At 47.2% G+C, this 15907-nt stretch overlaps 1 protein-coding gene across 5 annotated transcripts; it reads right to left on the bottom strand.

The window, feature by feature from the left end:
- Positions 1 to 342: 342 nt before the first annotated feature.
- Positions 343 to 15797, bottom strand: ZNF623 (zinc finger protein 623). Of its 5 annotated transcripts, XM_064384683.1 has the most exons (3): positions 15085 to 15244; positions 14916 to 14977; positions 343 to 14771 (listed from the first exon to the last, which is right to left on the bottom strand). In XM_064384683.1, exon 3 carries the CDS (start codon positions 5612 to 5614, stop codon positions 4004 to 4006), a length of 1611 nt encoding a protein of 536 aa, XP_064240753.1. In that variant the 5' UTR covers positions 5615 to 14771; positions 14916 to 14977; positions 15085 to 15244; the 3' UTR covers positions 343 to 4003. The 5 variants fall into 5 exon arrangements, with proteins under 5 accessions (XP_064240753.1, XP_012316637.1, XP_064240750.1 ...); XM_012461214.3 differs by lacking the exons at positions 14916 to 14977; positions 15085 to 15244 and adding an exon at positions 15592 to 15797 and having other exon boundaries at positions 343 to 5589; XM_064384680.1 differs by having other exon boundaries at positions 343 to 14474; positions 14656 to 15244.
- Positions 15798 to 15907: the final 110 nt, after the last annotated feature.

The following is a 15907-nucleotide window of genomic DNA, read 5'->3' as shown; positions in this document are numbered from 1 at the left end:
AAATTATAAGATCTCATAAATCATCATTATTATTATATCTCCCTCACGGCAACCTCTGCCTCCCTCCTGGGTTCAAGCGGCTCTCCTGCCTCAGTTTCTCAAGTAGTGGGACTACAGGGGCACAACGTACCCAGATAATTTTTGTATTTTTAGTAGAGCCGGGGTTTAACCATGTTGGCCAGGCTGGTCTTGAACTTCTGGCCTCAGGTGATCTTCCCACCTTGGCCTCTCAAAGTGCTGGGATTACAGGCATGAGCCACTGCACCCAACTCTTTGATAAATTAGACTTAATAAAAAATATTCAAAAGACACCATTAAGAAAATGAACAGGCAAACCAAACATGAAAGGAAAATATTTATATTTGTCACAAATAGAGACAAAGAATTATATATATTATGTATGTGTTTTTCATCTAGAATATGGAGAGAACTTGAGTCAACAATAAGCAACCCAACTTAAAAATAGGCAAAAGATACGAACAGACACATCACAAAAGATGACACAGAACAGCCATAAGCAGATGAAATCATAGGCGTACATTATCCAGTGCGCAAATACAAATTAAAATCATACGACTAGAGTGGATTAAATTTTAAGAGACTGAAATACCAAGTGTTAGCAAAGATAAGGAGCAACTGGAATCTTCCCATACCATATAGGAATGTAAAACGATTCAACCACTATGGAGGGCTGTGCAACAATTATTATTTTCTTTAAGGTGGAGTCTTGCTCTGTCACCCAGGCTGGGGTGCAGTGGTGTGATCTCAGCTCACTGCAATCACTGTTCCCGGGTTCAAGGAATTCTCCTGCCTCAGCCTCCCAAGTAGCTGAGATTATAGGCTCACACCAGCACACCTGGCTAATTTTTGTAGAGATGGGGTTTCGGCCATGTTGGGCAGGCTGGTTTTGAACTCCTGACCTCAGGAGATGCACCCGCCGTGGCCTCCCAAAGTGCTGGGATTATAGGCGTGAGCCACCATGCCCAGATGACAATTTCTTAGAAAGTTAACAACACTTATTTCAATGGACTGAATGCTTACATCCTTGCACGATTCATGTCAAATTCCGAACCTGCAAGGTGACATGACGTGGGGTCTTGGGGAGGTAACAGAATCACAAGGGGAGAGCCCTCACAATTAGGGTAAGTTTGCTAGTCCATTTCCACCACGTGCAGTTACAGTGAGAAGACAGCTACTTACAAAGGAAGCAGGCCCTCACTAGACACCAAATGCTGACACCCTGATCTTGGACTTCCCAGCCTCCAGAACTGTTTAAGACATAAATTTCTGTTGTTTATAAGCCTCCCTGTTGACGGTATTTTGTTATGGCAGTCTGAATGGACTAACACATTTATAACTCAACAATTAAAGTCCTAGGTACTTACCCAACAGAAGTAAAAACACATGTGCAAATACATACTTTTACACAAATGTTCATAGTTTGAAGAGCTGAGACTGGAAACCCAATGACACATGGAAGTATAAACAAATGTTGGCTCATCTATACAATGGAACACTATCCAGCGAGAACTACTGAAACAGGAAGCAGCTGGTTGAGTCTAAAAGCATGTTGAAGTGAAAGACATCAGACACCAAAGAACACATACTAAATAAATCCACTTGTATGAGGTTCTAAACCAAGCAAAACTAATCTACATGGATACAAGGTGGTCACCTGCAGCTGGAGTCAGCTTAACTAGGAAAGGGCGAAAGGGAACTTTTTTGGGTGATAGAAATGTTCTTGGTTCTGGTGGTGATGGTTAAACAGGTATATGGATTTTTCAAAACCCTGTACACTTAAAATAGGTGTTTTATTATATGAAAATTGAATCTCAGTAAAGTTTATTAAAATGGTGTGGTAAAATCTACAGCATTTGAAACAGCTCTAGTAATGCTGATTTTCCAGAAAATGTAGATGTCTTTTTTGAATTATTTGTCCTCTCAAGGGTTTTAGGGTTGGTAGTAGTTAAGAATTCAAACTATGGCCTCATGAGAAAAAATATATATATATCATTACAAAACTGGACTTTTGGGGTTCATGTTCAGATGAAATTCAGAGGCAAAGACTAAGTTTTGCCAGGTGGTGGTCCACTGTGTATTTAATACACCTGCTTTTGCACAGCCCTAGCAAAACGGCTGTCATGACTCCAGGTTTCTTCAGGATCCTATTTTTTCTCCTCTCCTGGATCATATTTGCTTCTTTAGCTGATCTCTGCTGATCTCTCTGGCTCAGCTGAAATGTCACCTCTTCTGTAAAGCCTTCCCGGCTCCGTGCCACATCAGTCAACCCCCTCATCTGGGCTCCTTCACAACTGACAGCACACACTTGACTCACTGTACTGTGATCTCTGTCTTCCCCACTACACTGTGGGTGACTTCGGGGTGGTGTGTTGCTCATCTGTTCTCCCAACATTTAGGACTATTCCTTATAGATATCAATACATTTTCAAGTAAATGACAAAATGAACCACAGAGCGTGGAAAATGACAGCTCAGTTCAACCTTAGAACTGCTAAAACAGAAGAGTTACATAGTGCACTGAGATTGTCCCCTTGGAGACAGATACAGACAAGTGAGTGAAGACCTTCTCTCAAGACCTGCCTCCTCCTGTCCCCACTGTTCCAGCTGAGTCAGGTGTCAATGCCCTCCAGATCAAGCGGACAGTTCTGCGTGAGCTGTAAGGCAGCACAAAGGTGGGCATGGATGTGCACAGGCTATTGCCTGCAACTACTCAGTTAAATAGGAGCAGCAGACGGTAGCAGGCTGAGAAGATACTTCTAACAGAATCACAGATTATACTGATACAAAATGAACAACCAACCAAAAAACAGCCAAGAGCTGAAATTTTTTAGAATGGCAGTATAGAAAGGACAAAGCAAGAGATGCCAATTACACATAGACTTGGGGGTGCATTTTTTATTGCCTTGTGCTAGACAGTGGACACATGGAAATCAATCAGATCTGATCACTGTCCTCAGGAACTGACAGTATAATGAAAGAGTGTATCAAGTCATTCTGGCATATGCAAGTAAATACAGTAATAGCAGTGATTACTGAGCCACAGAAGCATGGAGAGCACTGCCAGCTAAGCCTGAGGGAAACAGTCCCTGACATGATGTCTGAGGCACGTCCTGAACCATGATTCGGAGTTATTTAGCTGAGAAGAAGAGACCTTTCTTTCTTTTTTTTTTTTTTGCCAGGCACCAGGCTGGAGTGCAGTGGCACAATCTCGGCTCACTGCAACCTCCACCTCCCGGGTTCAAGCAATTCTGCCTCAGTCTCCCAAGTAGCTGGGACTACAGGCACACGCCACCACACTCAGCTAATTTTTTTTGTATTTTTAGTAGAGACGGGGTTTCATGATGTTGGCCAGGATGGGAGGAGACCTTTCAATAAGAACCAGGGTGAGAGGGGCAGGAAGCTGCGTGGAGCATGGGGAAGATGAAGCAGTCAGTGTTGCCACAGCATCAACTGTGTGGCAGGGAGTCAGGCAGAGGGAGACGAGGCTTGAGGAAACAGGAGGCCTTAGAGCACACGTTATGGTACACGACAGGAGGCCTGGAGTTCCTCCTAAGGACAATAGGGAAATGGCTTGGGGGTTATCTTTCAACTTGATTTAATAGATCAAAACGTGATAGGTAACATTCTCCTAAGTAATAAGATTAGATACACAGTTCTGCTCTAAAAGGGATTTAACTCAAGGATGGACTGTAACTGTGGATAACATTTTTTAAAAAACCTTTTCTTGAGACCTGTCTCCTCCCTGCCCCCAGTGTTCCAGCTCAGAGTCAGGGGTCAAGCCCTGTGACTCTCCCAAGGACAGCGCTCACAGCCGAGAAAGAGGGCTAAGCCTGGTAGTGCCACACAGTGGCAGGTGGCACCCACTCCAAAAACAGCCCAATCCATGACTCACAAAATTCTGACATGTCCAAATCTTAAGATGCCACATGAATCCTAATTCCACACATTTCCTAACATCACTCATTGGGCAGAAGAATTACTATTTATAAGTTATCTGTGTGTTCCCCCTGATCTACAGACCTCTCACTCAAATGTATGGGGGTCTTACTCAAGGAAAGTCCCTCTTGGTGAACACTTTGATTATTTTTAAAGTTTGTGGCTGAGTTAAAATCTCTCCCATACTGACTACACTCATAGAGCTTCTCTTCAGTATGAATTTTCTGGTGTTGAAGGAAGTTTGACCTCTGAATGAAGCCTTTCCCACAATAACTACACACATAAGGCTTTTCTCCAGTGTGAATAATCTGGTGCAGAAGCAGCTTGGAGCTCTGGATGAAGGCTTTCCCACAGTCTTTACATTCAAAGGGCCTGTCCCCAGAGTGGATCTTCTGGTGCTCAGTGAGATGTGCTTTCTGGAGAAACGCCTTCCCGCATTCCTTACATTCATACACCCTCTCTCCGGTGTGGATTTTCTGGTGTCGAATAAGGTATGAACTCAGAAAGAAAGCTTTCCCACACTCGTTACATTCATAGAGTTTCTCTCCAGTGTGAATTCTCTGATGCTGGGTGAAGTTTGACGTCTGGCTGAAGCGCTTCCCACACTGATTGCATACGTAAGGCCTCTCCCCAGTATGGATCCGCTGATGCTGAATGAGCTTTGAACTCCGAATAAAAGCCTTCCCACACTCATTGCATTCAAAGGGTCTCTCTCCGGTGTGAATTCTCTGGTGCTCAATCAGGTCTGAGCGATGACGGAACGCCTTCCCACATTCCTTGCATTCATACTGTTTCACTTCTGTGTGGATCTGATAATGGCGAATGAGGCTCGAGCTCCTTATGAAGGATTTCCCACATTCGTTGCACTCATAGGGCCTTTCTCCTGTATGAATCCTCTGATGACGAATAAGTAAGGAGCTTTGACTGAAGCCTTTTCCACACTCTTTGCATTCAAAAGGTCTCTCTCTGGTGTGAACTCTCTGGTGCCTAATCAGGTCTGAACTGTGACAAAACGCCTTCCCACACTGCGCACATTTGAAAGGCTTTTCTCCCGAATGAACGCGCTGATGCTCAATGAGGCCTGCATAGCGAATGAAGTCTTTCCCACACACATTACAGACATAGAGTCTCTCTCCAGTGTGAATTCTCTGATGCTCCATGAGGTGTGAGCTCTGGCCAAAGCCTTTCCCACACTGATCACACGTGTAAGGTTTCTCCCCAGCATGCAAAATCCGATGCCTAACTAGGTCTGAATTAAATGTGAAGGTTTTGCCACAGATATCGCAAGGATTGGCTTCCCCCTCTATGAGCTCTCTTTGAAGTATAAGAAGGTCTGAGTTCAGAACAGGGTGTCTCCCTGACTTGGTGCACACTTGAGCTGTCTCCCGTGTTTGGATCTTCCAATGGGTTACTGTCACCTGCTTGCAGCCCCTGTCCTGAGAGGGGGAACTCCCCAGGCTCTGAACTTCTGGATTTCCCAAGAGCTCCTCTAATCTGGGCTCACAGACTTCCCCAGACTCAGGGGAGGGGAGCTCCATCGCTGTGACTTTGTCTGACATTGTCCTATGTGAGTTTTCATCCTCAGAAATCCAGGATTCAGTCACCTTCTTCTCACCAGTTCCTACATTAGAATCTGAAACAAAAGACAACAAAATCATCTCTCCCCTCACTTCACGGATGGGGATGTCCTCAATGAGGGCAGGATGAAATTCATCTCCAAGAGGTGGGAAGTGTTTCCTCTGCCCCTCGCTCCTGACCCACCATGCTGCTACCCACAGCTCTGGTCTCACACCCAAGATGGCTTCTTTGTGGCTCCTCTTTTAACATCCGACACCAGGACAGACTGGCCTGTAGTGCACAACACTCCTCTGACCCTTAGTGAATCCTGGATGAGTTGCAGAGGGGTGGGGATATGCTTAGACGCCATTAAAAAACCAAGACAGATATTTTAAACAAATGTAGAAACGTATCAACACTGTCACCTCTTCACTGTCCCTCATTCCCTCCTTCATGTCCTCTTCTCCCCTCTGTAACTAGCTTAGACTCCATAGTCTGGCACTGTGTTCATTGTTAAGTTACATGAGAATCACCCTCCTGCATAGAATCCCAGCCCCCTGACCTTTCCTGCCTCCATCATACTTGGATGGGAAAACCCAAGCTTTGGTTAAAACGAGCCTGCGTTCTGATTCATGCCTGCACTCTTACTGACTGAGTTCTTTAAATTCAGAGCTGCTTGCCTAATGGGGCCTGAGAGCTGACAGTAACTCCTACCCTTCCCACTCCCTGACAGGACCACCCACTTCTCCTGTCTTCTTACAGACCCAGCACTCCGTCCTCCCTCCCTACCGGTGACCTTGCTTCTTGCTTCAATGAGAAAACAGAAGAAATGAGGCACGGACAGCCACTGCCTGCCACATCTCCTGCCAGCCTGTATCTCCACCCATCCTCTGCCAGACTTGTTACTTGGGTTAAACTGTCCTTGATTTGACCTAAGGTCAACACTTCCACTTGTGTGTGAGCTCCCGTTCCCTCTTACACATGCAGGGACAGCACTTGAGCGCCCACCCCTCTCCCCATCTGAAGTCCCCGCCCTCCAAGCCCACCACTCTCCTCATCATAAAGAAACTCACCAGTTCCCAGCTACCCGAAAAATGCATTTCATGGGCCCCATGTCCCACTAATTACTACCCCATGACTCTCCTCCTCCACAGCCACATTCAAACAGCCCTCACCCCATGCTCCATTTCTCTATTTCCTCCTTCTTTGAGTCCACTGCAGTGGGGCTGTCACCCCAAACATGCACCACATCACCAGATCAGGGGTCAGCTGTGACCACACTTCCAACTCAACCTGCGGCGGCACTGACACAGCCCCAATCCTTCAAGTCACTCTCCTATGTGAATCCGGGACAGCTTCTCTCTGTTCCCTAACTGCCTCACTGATAGCTCTGACGCCTCAAAGTCCTGGTGTGTCTAGGGCTCAGCCCTCATCTATGTCTATTACAGAGGGGAGTGCACTCATTATTGAACACCAATGCCATCTATGCTGAAGACTTATATGCCTGCCTCCAACCTGGCCTTCTTCCAGCCCCTACACCTGACCAGCTGCTCACCTGACACCTTTATTCAGGCATTCTCAGAAGTTTTTCAACCCTAATGCATCCAGCCTCACTTCTGATTTTTCTCCTTCTATAGTTTTCTCCATTATCTCATTTGTTCAGGCCACAAATGCTGCAATAACCCCTGACTCCTTTTCCCTTTGTTCACATTCCACATCTACTCAAAACCATGCCCAGCGCCAGGTCCCCCCAACCTACAGGGCTGTCATCTGCACTGCCTTACTCCACAAAGTATGACTGCCTCCCTCCCACCTTCTTACTTCTCCCCTTCTCCAGCTTTTTTTTTTTTTTTTGAGATAGAGTCTTGCTCTGTTGCCCAGGCTGGAGTGCAGTGGAACAATCTCGGCCTCCTGGGTTCAAGTGATTGTCCTGCCTCAGCCTTCCGAGTAACTGAGACTACAGGCATGTGCCACCATGCCTGGCTAATTTTTAGATTTTGAGTAGAGACGGGGTTTCACGATGTTGGCCAGGCTGGTCTTGAACTCTTGACCTTGTGATCCACCCGCCTTGGCCTCCCAAAGTGCTGGGATTACAGGTGTGAGCCACCAAGCCTGGCCAGAGTCTCTGGCTCTTTTCTACACAATCAGCAGAATTACACTTTAAAATCATAACTCAAATGTCACTTTTCTACTCAAAACTTACAAGGGTCTCCCATCCCCTATTCAGGCCCCACAAGGGCCCCTGGGCCTGGACTCCTACTGCCTCACCCTGCCCTCCCCTTCCCCCTTCTTTGTCACACTGGCCTCTGCAGTCCCTGCCCACTCAGAGCCTTTGCACTTTCGTAGAAAGACTCCAAAGATATTTGCATGCTTCACCCCCAGAAGTCCTTCAGGTATCTGTGTTGACATCACCTGATCAGAGTCCTTCCTAGTCACATTATGAAACAGCAAGCCACCCCCTTAGCATTCCCTCTCTCCTACCTCTGCTTCCTCTGCCCAGTTCTGACCACTTGACCAATCATAAGTCACCCAATCAAAGCAGCCATCGATTGTGGCTATATACTATTCTATGTACCATGAAGGAAAATAAAAGTACCAATTTAAATGAAAACACTCCATCAAGTCAGGCACAGTGGCTCACTCCTGTGATCCCAAGACTCTGGGAGGGAGAGGTAGGAGGATCACTTGAGACCAGGAGTTTAAGATCTGCCTGGGCAAGATAGAGAGATCTCATCTCTACAAAAAAATTTTAAAAAATAGCCAGGTGAGGTAGCATACCTGTGGTCCCAGCTACACGGGAGACTGAGGCAGGAGGATCACTTGAGCCCAGGAATTTGAGACTGAGTGAGCCATGCTTGTGCCACTGCATTCCAGCCTGAGTGACAGAGTAAGACTCTGTCTCAAACAACAACAAAAGACACTCCATCAATTCTAACAGGCAACTCAATTTCAGAGATATTAAAATATGGAGATGGTATGTCTTAGAATCAATATAAGTGAGTGTGGGCAGGAATTTTGTTCTGTTCTTTGTCCTCAGCAACCCAAACAATTCTTTGCATAAAGCAATACATTTCATAAGTATCTGTTGCATGAATGAATGTTCTAATCATGCATACATAATACACTCAACACATGTTAATAAGCCAGGTACAGTGGCTCATGCCTGTAACCTCAGCGTTTCTAGTGGCCAAACCAGGACTGCTTGAAGCCAGAAGTTCAAGACCAGCCTGGGCAGCATAGCAAGACCCCATCTCTAAAAAAATTTTTTTTGATTAGCTGGGTGTGATGTTGCATACCTGTGGTCCCAGCTACTTGGGAGGCTAAGGCAGGAGGATGGCTTGAACCCAGAAGTTTGAGGCTATAGTGAGCCATAATTGTGTCAAGGAACTCCAGCCTAGGTGACAGAGTAAGACCCTGTCTCTAATTAAAAAAAAAAAAAAAGCTCCAACATTTCTATTATTAAATGCTGAAATAAAAGTGTTATACGCACCTTTAAGAAAGACAGATTAGTAGTGCTTACTAAATCTGTTTTAGGATGTCTAGCAGGTTTCTCGGTTTTTATTGGAAAATCTCCCATAAAAAAAAATTAAGAGACACAAATAAGACAATTATTTACCCACTTACTTTAATGCAGGGTCCCGGGTGGCTGGAGCCTATCCTGGCAGCTCAGGGTGCAAGGCAAGAACCAGGCTGGATAGGACAGGGTTCCACCAAAGGACAACTCACACACCCACACTCGCTCATGCTGGGACCAAGGAGACACCCCAATTCACCTAATGTACACATCTTTGGGACGTGGAAGGAAAGTCAGGCCGATGTGGGGAGAATGTGCACATTCCACACATGGTGTTCCCAGCCAGGAATCACTTTTTCCCTCGTCAACGTTATAATCAAACAAGGCTATTTGAGGCCTTGCTATGTCAGAAAGGGAAGCAGCAGCCAGAATCCACTCTCTGAAAGCTGAAAGCAGAGACCAAAGGAATGGTGGCTGCTGTGAGGGAAAGTCTCTTTCCTGGCACCTGCATTTTACCAGCCTGAAGTCTGAGGATTTGTATTTTCTTTCTTTTTTTTTTAAGACAGGGTATCATTCTGTTGCACAGGCTGATCGCACAGTGGTGCGATCTCAGCTTACTGCAACCTCTGCCTCCCAGGTTCAAGCAATTCTTGTGTATTTTTAGTAGAGATGGGGTTTCTCCATGTTGGCCAGGCTGGTCTCTAACTCCTGGCCTCAAGCGGTCCACCCACCTTGGCCTCCCAAACTGCTGGGGTTACAGGGGTAAGCTACCACACCCAGCCTTGTATTTCCTTTTTAATTTCTATACATATTCTGCTTATGCACTGAGGACCCATTAATGCGGCTCAGGAGAAAGCTGACTGCCTTGCCTCAAGAGCCTTCTCTGTGGGGTTCTTGCTGGGCAGTGGGAGCCGGGCCACTGCAAAGATCAGTAATGCTGCCTTCCCACCCATTACTACTGCCTCTGTTACCTCAAGGCTGCTGCCAATACAATGAGAGGGGGGATCAGCTCAGCCCAGAAGCCAGTAAATAAAACTAGAGGTTCTGTTGGTTTACAAACCAGAGCTGCGCCAGCTGCAGTGGCTTAGGCCTGTAATCCCAGCACTTTGGGAGGCTGAGGTGGGCGGATCACTTGAGGTCAGGATTTTGAGACCAGCCTGGGCAACATGGTGAAATCCCATCTCTACTAAAAATACAAAAAATCATCCAGGCATGGTGGCGCATACCTGTAATCCTAGCTACTCGGGAGGCTGAGTCAGAATTGCTTGAACCCACGAGGCAGAGGTTGCAGTGAGCCGAGATCGTGCCACCACACTCCAGCCTGGGTGACAAATGAGACTCCATCTCAAAAAATAAATAAATAAATAAAAATTATGGGACTCACTGGTAGCAAGCAGCCCCAATGGTGATGATATTTTCAAGGGAATTAGGGTGCTGGAGAAACAGCAAGCCTGCCCTGCAGAAGTCTGTAGCTAGTGTTCTCGACAACACTCTAACACCCTAAATGCCCAGCAAGAGACGATTTGCACATAACAATAACGCATGGGGAAAAAACTGCCACACACAAAAATGCAGGTGGACCTCACAGATGAAATGCTGAGCAAAAACAGCCAGGCACAAAAGAGCTCATATTGTATGACTCCATTTACATAAAGCTGGAAATAAGAGCCAAGCCCTGGTGGGAGGATGTAAGCAGAAATGGTCTTCAGGAGACACTGCTGCTGGCAGAGGCACACGGCGCTCTGAGTCACACAGGTGCTCACTTTATAAAAGATGAATGGGCCTGAGATTATACAACCTAACGCAGGCACTGGCAGGCTCTATCCGGCCCCGAGGTTGAGGGGAATGTCCCAGCTTGCAGTTTGGGAATTGTCACTCTGGGAACTGCTTCCAAGGGGGGGACTCCACCCACCCAGTGCCAAACCCTCTCTCATTCTGTTAGTTGTCCACTGCTGCAAAAACAATTTTCACAAACTCAGCAGCTTAAAGCAGCATACATTTGTTACCCCACAGTTCTGCAGGTCACACAACCAGGCCAGCCCAGCTGGGACCTCCACTCAGGGTCAGACAAAACTGCAACTGTATGTCATTAGGCTGAGTTCTCATCTGAAGGCTCTGGGGAAAACCGGTTTTCAAACTCATTCAGATTCATGGCATAATCCAGTTCCCTGCAATTGCAGGACTGAGAGCCCTGTGTGCTTCCTGGCTGTGAGCAGGAGCCACCCCCAGGGGCCACCTGAAACCTCAAGGGAGGCCCAGCACATCACATTTTTCTCACGCGTCTAATCTAAGCCTCTGTTCTCCAACCAGATGGAGGAACCTCTGCTTCCCAGGGCTAGCATCGTTAGGTCAGGCTCACCCAGACGGCCTCCCTTTTCACCTCACTGACTTGGGACTTAAGGACATCTGCAAATCTCTTCACTGCAGGACCAGATGAATGTCTGAGTAACTGGAAGAAGGGGTGTGTTTATTAGGGGCCAGGAATCTAAGAGGCCATCTCGGAAATCTGCCCTCCACACTCAGGCCAGGTAACAGGAATCCAAAACTACGGCCACTGCTCAGGGCACCATGAACTGCACCCATGTAAGAGGCTGAACTGATCAAACACACAGTGTGTGTTCTACAACCACCACTGACCAGCTGTTCCCATCTCTCTCCCTTTCCTCAGGCCTCCCTCTTCCCTGGACACAATGTTGAGATGAGGCTAATTAGTCACCTTATCACAGTCTCTAAGAAGTGCTCACATGAAAGGTGGAATCCCACGTCTCTCACTTTAAACCAAAAACTAGAGATGATTAAGCTTAATGAGGAAGGGATCTCTAAAACCCAATCAGAAAGCCAGGCCTCCTGCACCAAACAGTCAAGCAGGAATGCAAAGGAAAAGCCACTGAAGTAAATTAAAGGAGCTGCTCGAGTGAAGACACAAATGACAAGATATAGTAAGACAGCCTTATCGCTGAAGTGGAGGAAGTGTGAGTGGTGTGAAGACTAAAACAACTTCCCCTGATGGTTGGTGTGACTGGCAACCAAAGCTGAATCCACAGCAGCAACGTCCTAATCATCCTCAATTCTACGAAAGCTAAGACAGGTGAGGGAAGCTGCGGAAGAAAAGCAGAAAGCCAGCAGAGGTTGGTTCATGAGGTTTAAGGAAAGAAGCCACTTCCACACATAAAAGTGCAAGGTGAAGCCGCAAAAGCTGTGGGAGAAACTGCAGCAAGCTCTCCAGATGTAGCTAAGATTGTTGACTAAGGTGGCTACGCTAAAAAAATTCTCAACGTGGATGAAACAACTTTCTATTGGAAGAAGATGGCATCTAGGACTGTTGTAGCTAGACAGAAGTCAATGTCTGGCTTCAAAGATTGAAAGGACAGACTGACTCTCTTGTTAGGGGGCTAATGCAGCTGGTGACATGAAATAAATGCTCATTTCCCATTCCAAAAATTCTAGGACCCTGAAGAACGATGCTAAATCTACTCTGTGTTATGACAAAGCCTGGATGATGGTGCATCTGTTTACAGCACGGTTTACTGAGTATTTTAGGCCCACTGCTGAGACCTACTGCTCAGAAAAGGACTCCATTCAAAACACTACTCGTTGACAATGCTCCTGGTCACCCGAGAGCTCTGATGGAGACGCACAGGGGGACTGATGTTCTTCCTATGCCAACACAAGATGCATCTGCAGCCCGTGGGTTGGGAGTTACTCCAACTTCCAAGTCTTATTATTTAAGAAATACGTTTCACCAGGCTGTAGTTCCATAGATAATGATTCCTCTGACGGATCTGGGCAAAGTCAGTTGAAAACCTTCTAGGAGTCATCATAGATGCCATGAAGTACATTCATGATTCATGGGAGGAGGTCAAAATATCAACATTTGATATTTGGAAAAACTCGATTCTAGCCCTCAAGGATCTTTGAGGGGTTTGAGACTTTAGTGGAGGAAGCAACTGCAGATGTGGTGAAAACATCAAGAGAACTGGATTTAGAAGTGTAGCCTAAAGGTGTGACTGAACTGCTTCAATCTCCTGATCAAATTTGAATGGATGAGGTGTTTCTGCTTTTTCTTTTCTTTCTTTTTTTTTTTTATATGGAGTTTCATTCTTGTTCCCCATGCTGGAGTACAGTGGCACAATCTCGGCTCACTGTAACCTCTGCCTCCTGGGTTCAAATGATTCTCCTACCTCAGCCTCCTGAGTAGCCGGGATTATAAGCGCCCACTACCACGCCTGGTTAATTTTTGTATTTTTAGTAGAGACGGGGGTTTCGCTAGGTTGGCCAGGCTGGACTTGACCTCAGATGATCCACCCACCTTAGCCTCCCAAAGTGCTGGGATTACAGGCATGAGCCACTGTGCCTGGCTGAGGTGTTGCTTCTAAGAGATGAGCAAAGCAAGTAGTTTCTAGAGATGCAATCTGCTTCTGATGAAGATGCTGTGAACACTGTTGAAATGACAACAAAAGATTCTGAAGATTCCATAAGCTTGGTTAGTAAAACACAGGCAGCGTTTGAGAGGCTTGACTCCAATTCTGAAAGAAGTTCTACTGTGGGTAAAATACTAGCAAACAGCTTTGCATGCTACAGAGAAATCTATTGTGAAAGTAAGATTCCACTGATGCAGCAAACTTTATTGTCCCATTTTAAGAAACTACCAGTCACACCAAACTACAGCAACCACCACCCTGATCAGCCACCAGCCAGCAAGAGAGGCAAGAGCCTCCACCAGCAAAATGATTACAACTTGCTTAAGGCTCAGATGATCATATTTTTAGCAATAAGGTTAAGATATTTACATTTTTTTTAGACATAATGCTACTGCATACATAATACTGACCACAGTGTAGCTTAAACAGAACTTTGATATACACTGGGAAACAAAAACACCCCGGTGACTTGGTTTATTGTGCTATTCGCTTTGTGTAGTGGTCTGGACCCAAACCTGCAATATTGCCTAGGTTTGCCTGCATGTCCCATGTGTGGGATGAAAGGTCCAGAGGACACATGGGTGGCTGCTGTGGTTCCCCAGCATTCCTGTTTCCTTCATCCTTTTAGTGTTAGAAACCCCGTCAAATTACTAATGAATGCCCCACAAATGACATTTCCTAGTGTCCCCTCAAGTTAGGTGACTTTGTGACCAAGATGAGATGAGAAGGGAAGTGATGCGTGCATGCCGTCCACTCTCCTCTCCCCACAGTGCTGAAGAGGCAGGGCAGCCAGAGTCCCTGGAGAACACCCCCCACCTTTGAGAGAATAAGAGAACTCAAGTTTCTTATTTGAAACACGGTATTCTGAATCTCTGTTACAGCAATTTTAACCTACGTCTTAAATAACGCTAATATACAACCCAAATATTCAGATTCAATTCTCTTCGTGATGATAAAGAAATTCAAACTGGGCCAGGCGTGGTGGTTCCTGTTGTAACACATAGAATTTGCTGCATAAAACATCACCTGAATAAAAAAAAAATCACCACCTGAGGCCTCGGGCAGTGGCTCACGCCTGTAATCCCAACACTTTGGGAAAAGGAGGCAGGTGGATGATGAGGTCAGGACTTTGAGACCAGCCTGGCCAATATAGCGAAACCCATCTCTACTAAAAATACAAAAATTAGCCGGGCGTGGTGGTGCGCACCTGTAGTCCCAGCTACTCGGGAGGCTGAGGCAGAAGAACTGCTTGAACTCGGGAGGTGGAGGTTGCAGTGAGCCGAGATCGTGCAACTGTACTCCAGCCTGGGTGACAGAGCGAGACTCCTCAAAACAAAAACAAACAAACAAAATCACCTGAAATTGTCTCAACTGCACATGTTGTGTATCATCGGCAGCCACAGCAGTGGCTCTGGGGTGTCTAGGGATGTCCCATCCGGCACTAGAAGCCCCCAGCTCTTAACTCACACTGGTAAGGGGATATTCCAGCCTCAAGCTCCCAGCCAGAGTCACTGTGTGTAGCTTACAGCCTAAAGAAATAGAAATAAACAGGAGGATACACCAAGCTTCACCCTCAGTAATAACAGAAAAAGCAGAGCCAGAGGGCAACCGAGTGGGACAGTGACCAGAGACCCACCAACATCCGGCCTCCTTGCCCCGTGCCATCACCAAGGGGCCTGCTGTGTGCCACACGCTACGGAGGGAGGGCTTGTCTTCCTAGTGCTCCCCACGATGCCCTGGAGGTTCAGAGAGCGAACAAGCTTAAGGTCAGAGAACTGGAGCCAGCTGCCAGCTGCCCCCGCCCCACCCAGACCACTTGGCTTCTGCCCCCAGCATGCTGCTCAGGGCTCTGCCCAAGCACAACAGCGAGCCCGGTGTCCTCTGCCGGGCCATCTTCCACGACTGTGAGGCAGCGCCGACAAGCTCGGCAGCTCCCTGAGCTGCTTCACACCAACTACCCCAGTCTGAGGCCCGCAACCAGGCGCTGCTCAGACCTTGAAGGTCCCCGGACCATGATGCAGCCTGTGTGCGGAGGGGGCAAGACAGCCTTGACATGAGCACAGAGAACGCCCCCTGGGATTCTTAAAGACTTGAAGGGGAAAGGGAACCTTCAGGGAAAAGCAGGACCGCGCAGCCACAGCACCTCTTCCCATCGGGCAATTCTCCTCCAGGCCCACGTCTTGTACTTAACTCTCATTCTGCTCACCACGTTTCCCTCCCCGCTCCCATCCCAACAGCACCGAAGACGCCGGCGCTGCACCTCCTCCAGCACCGAGAGGCCTCGATGCCCCCGGGAGCAGAGACGAGGTTCAGACACCGCCGCAGGAACGCCACACCCGGTCCCGTGACACCCTCAAAACCTCACGCAGGCCTGGCGGGCCGGAAACTCAAGCCCGCGGCTCCACGGCCTGGGCTCAGGGCGGGTGACGGGGAGCGAACCAGAGGTACCCACACGGCGC

Source organism: Aotus nancymaae, unplaced genomic scaffold (assembly GCF_030222135.1).
Source record: "Aotus nancymaae isolate 86718 unplaced genomic scaffold, 86718_ANA_hifiasm-v0.15.2.pri h1tg000036l, whole genome shotgun sequence".
Taxonomy (NCBI): Eukaryota; Metazoa; Chordata; class Mammalia; order Primates; family Aotidae; genus Aotus; species Aotus nancymaae.
Note: the sequence above shows the minus strand (reverse complement) of the source record. Positions and strands in the feature narration are given on the sequence as shown.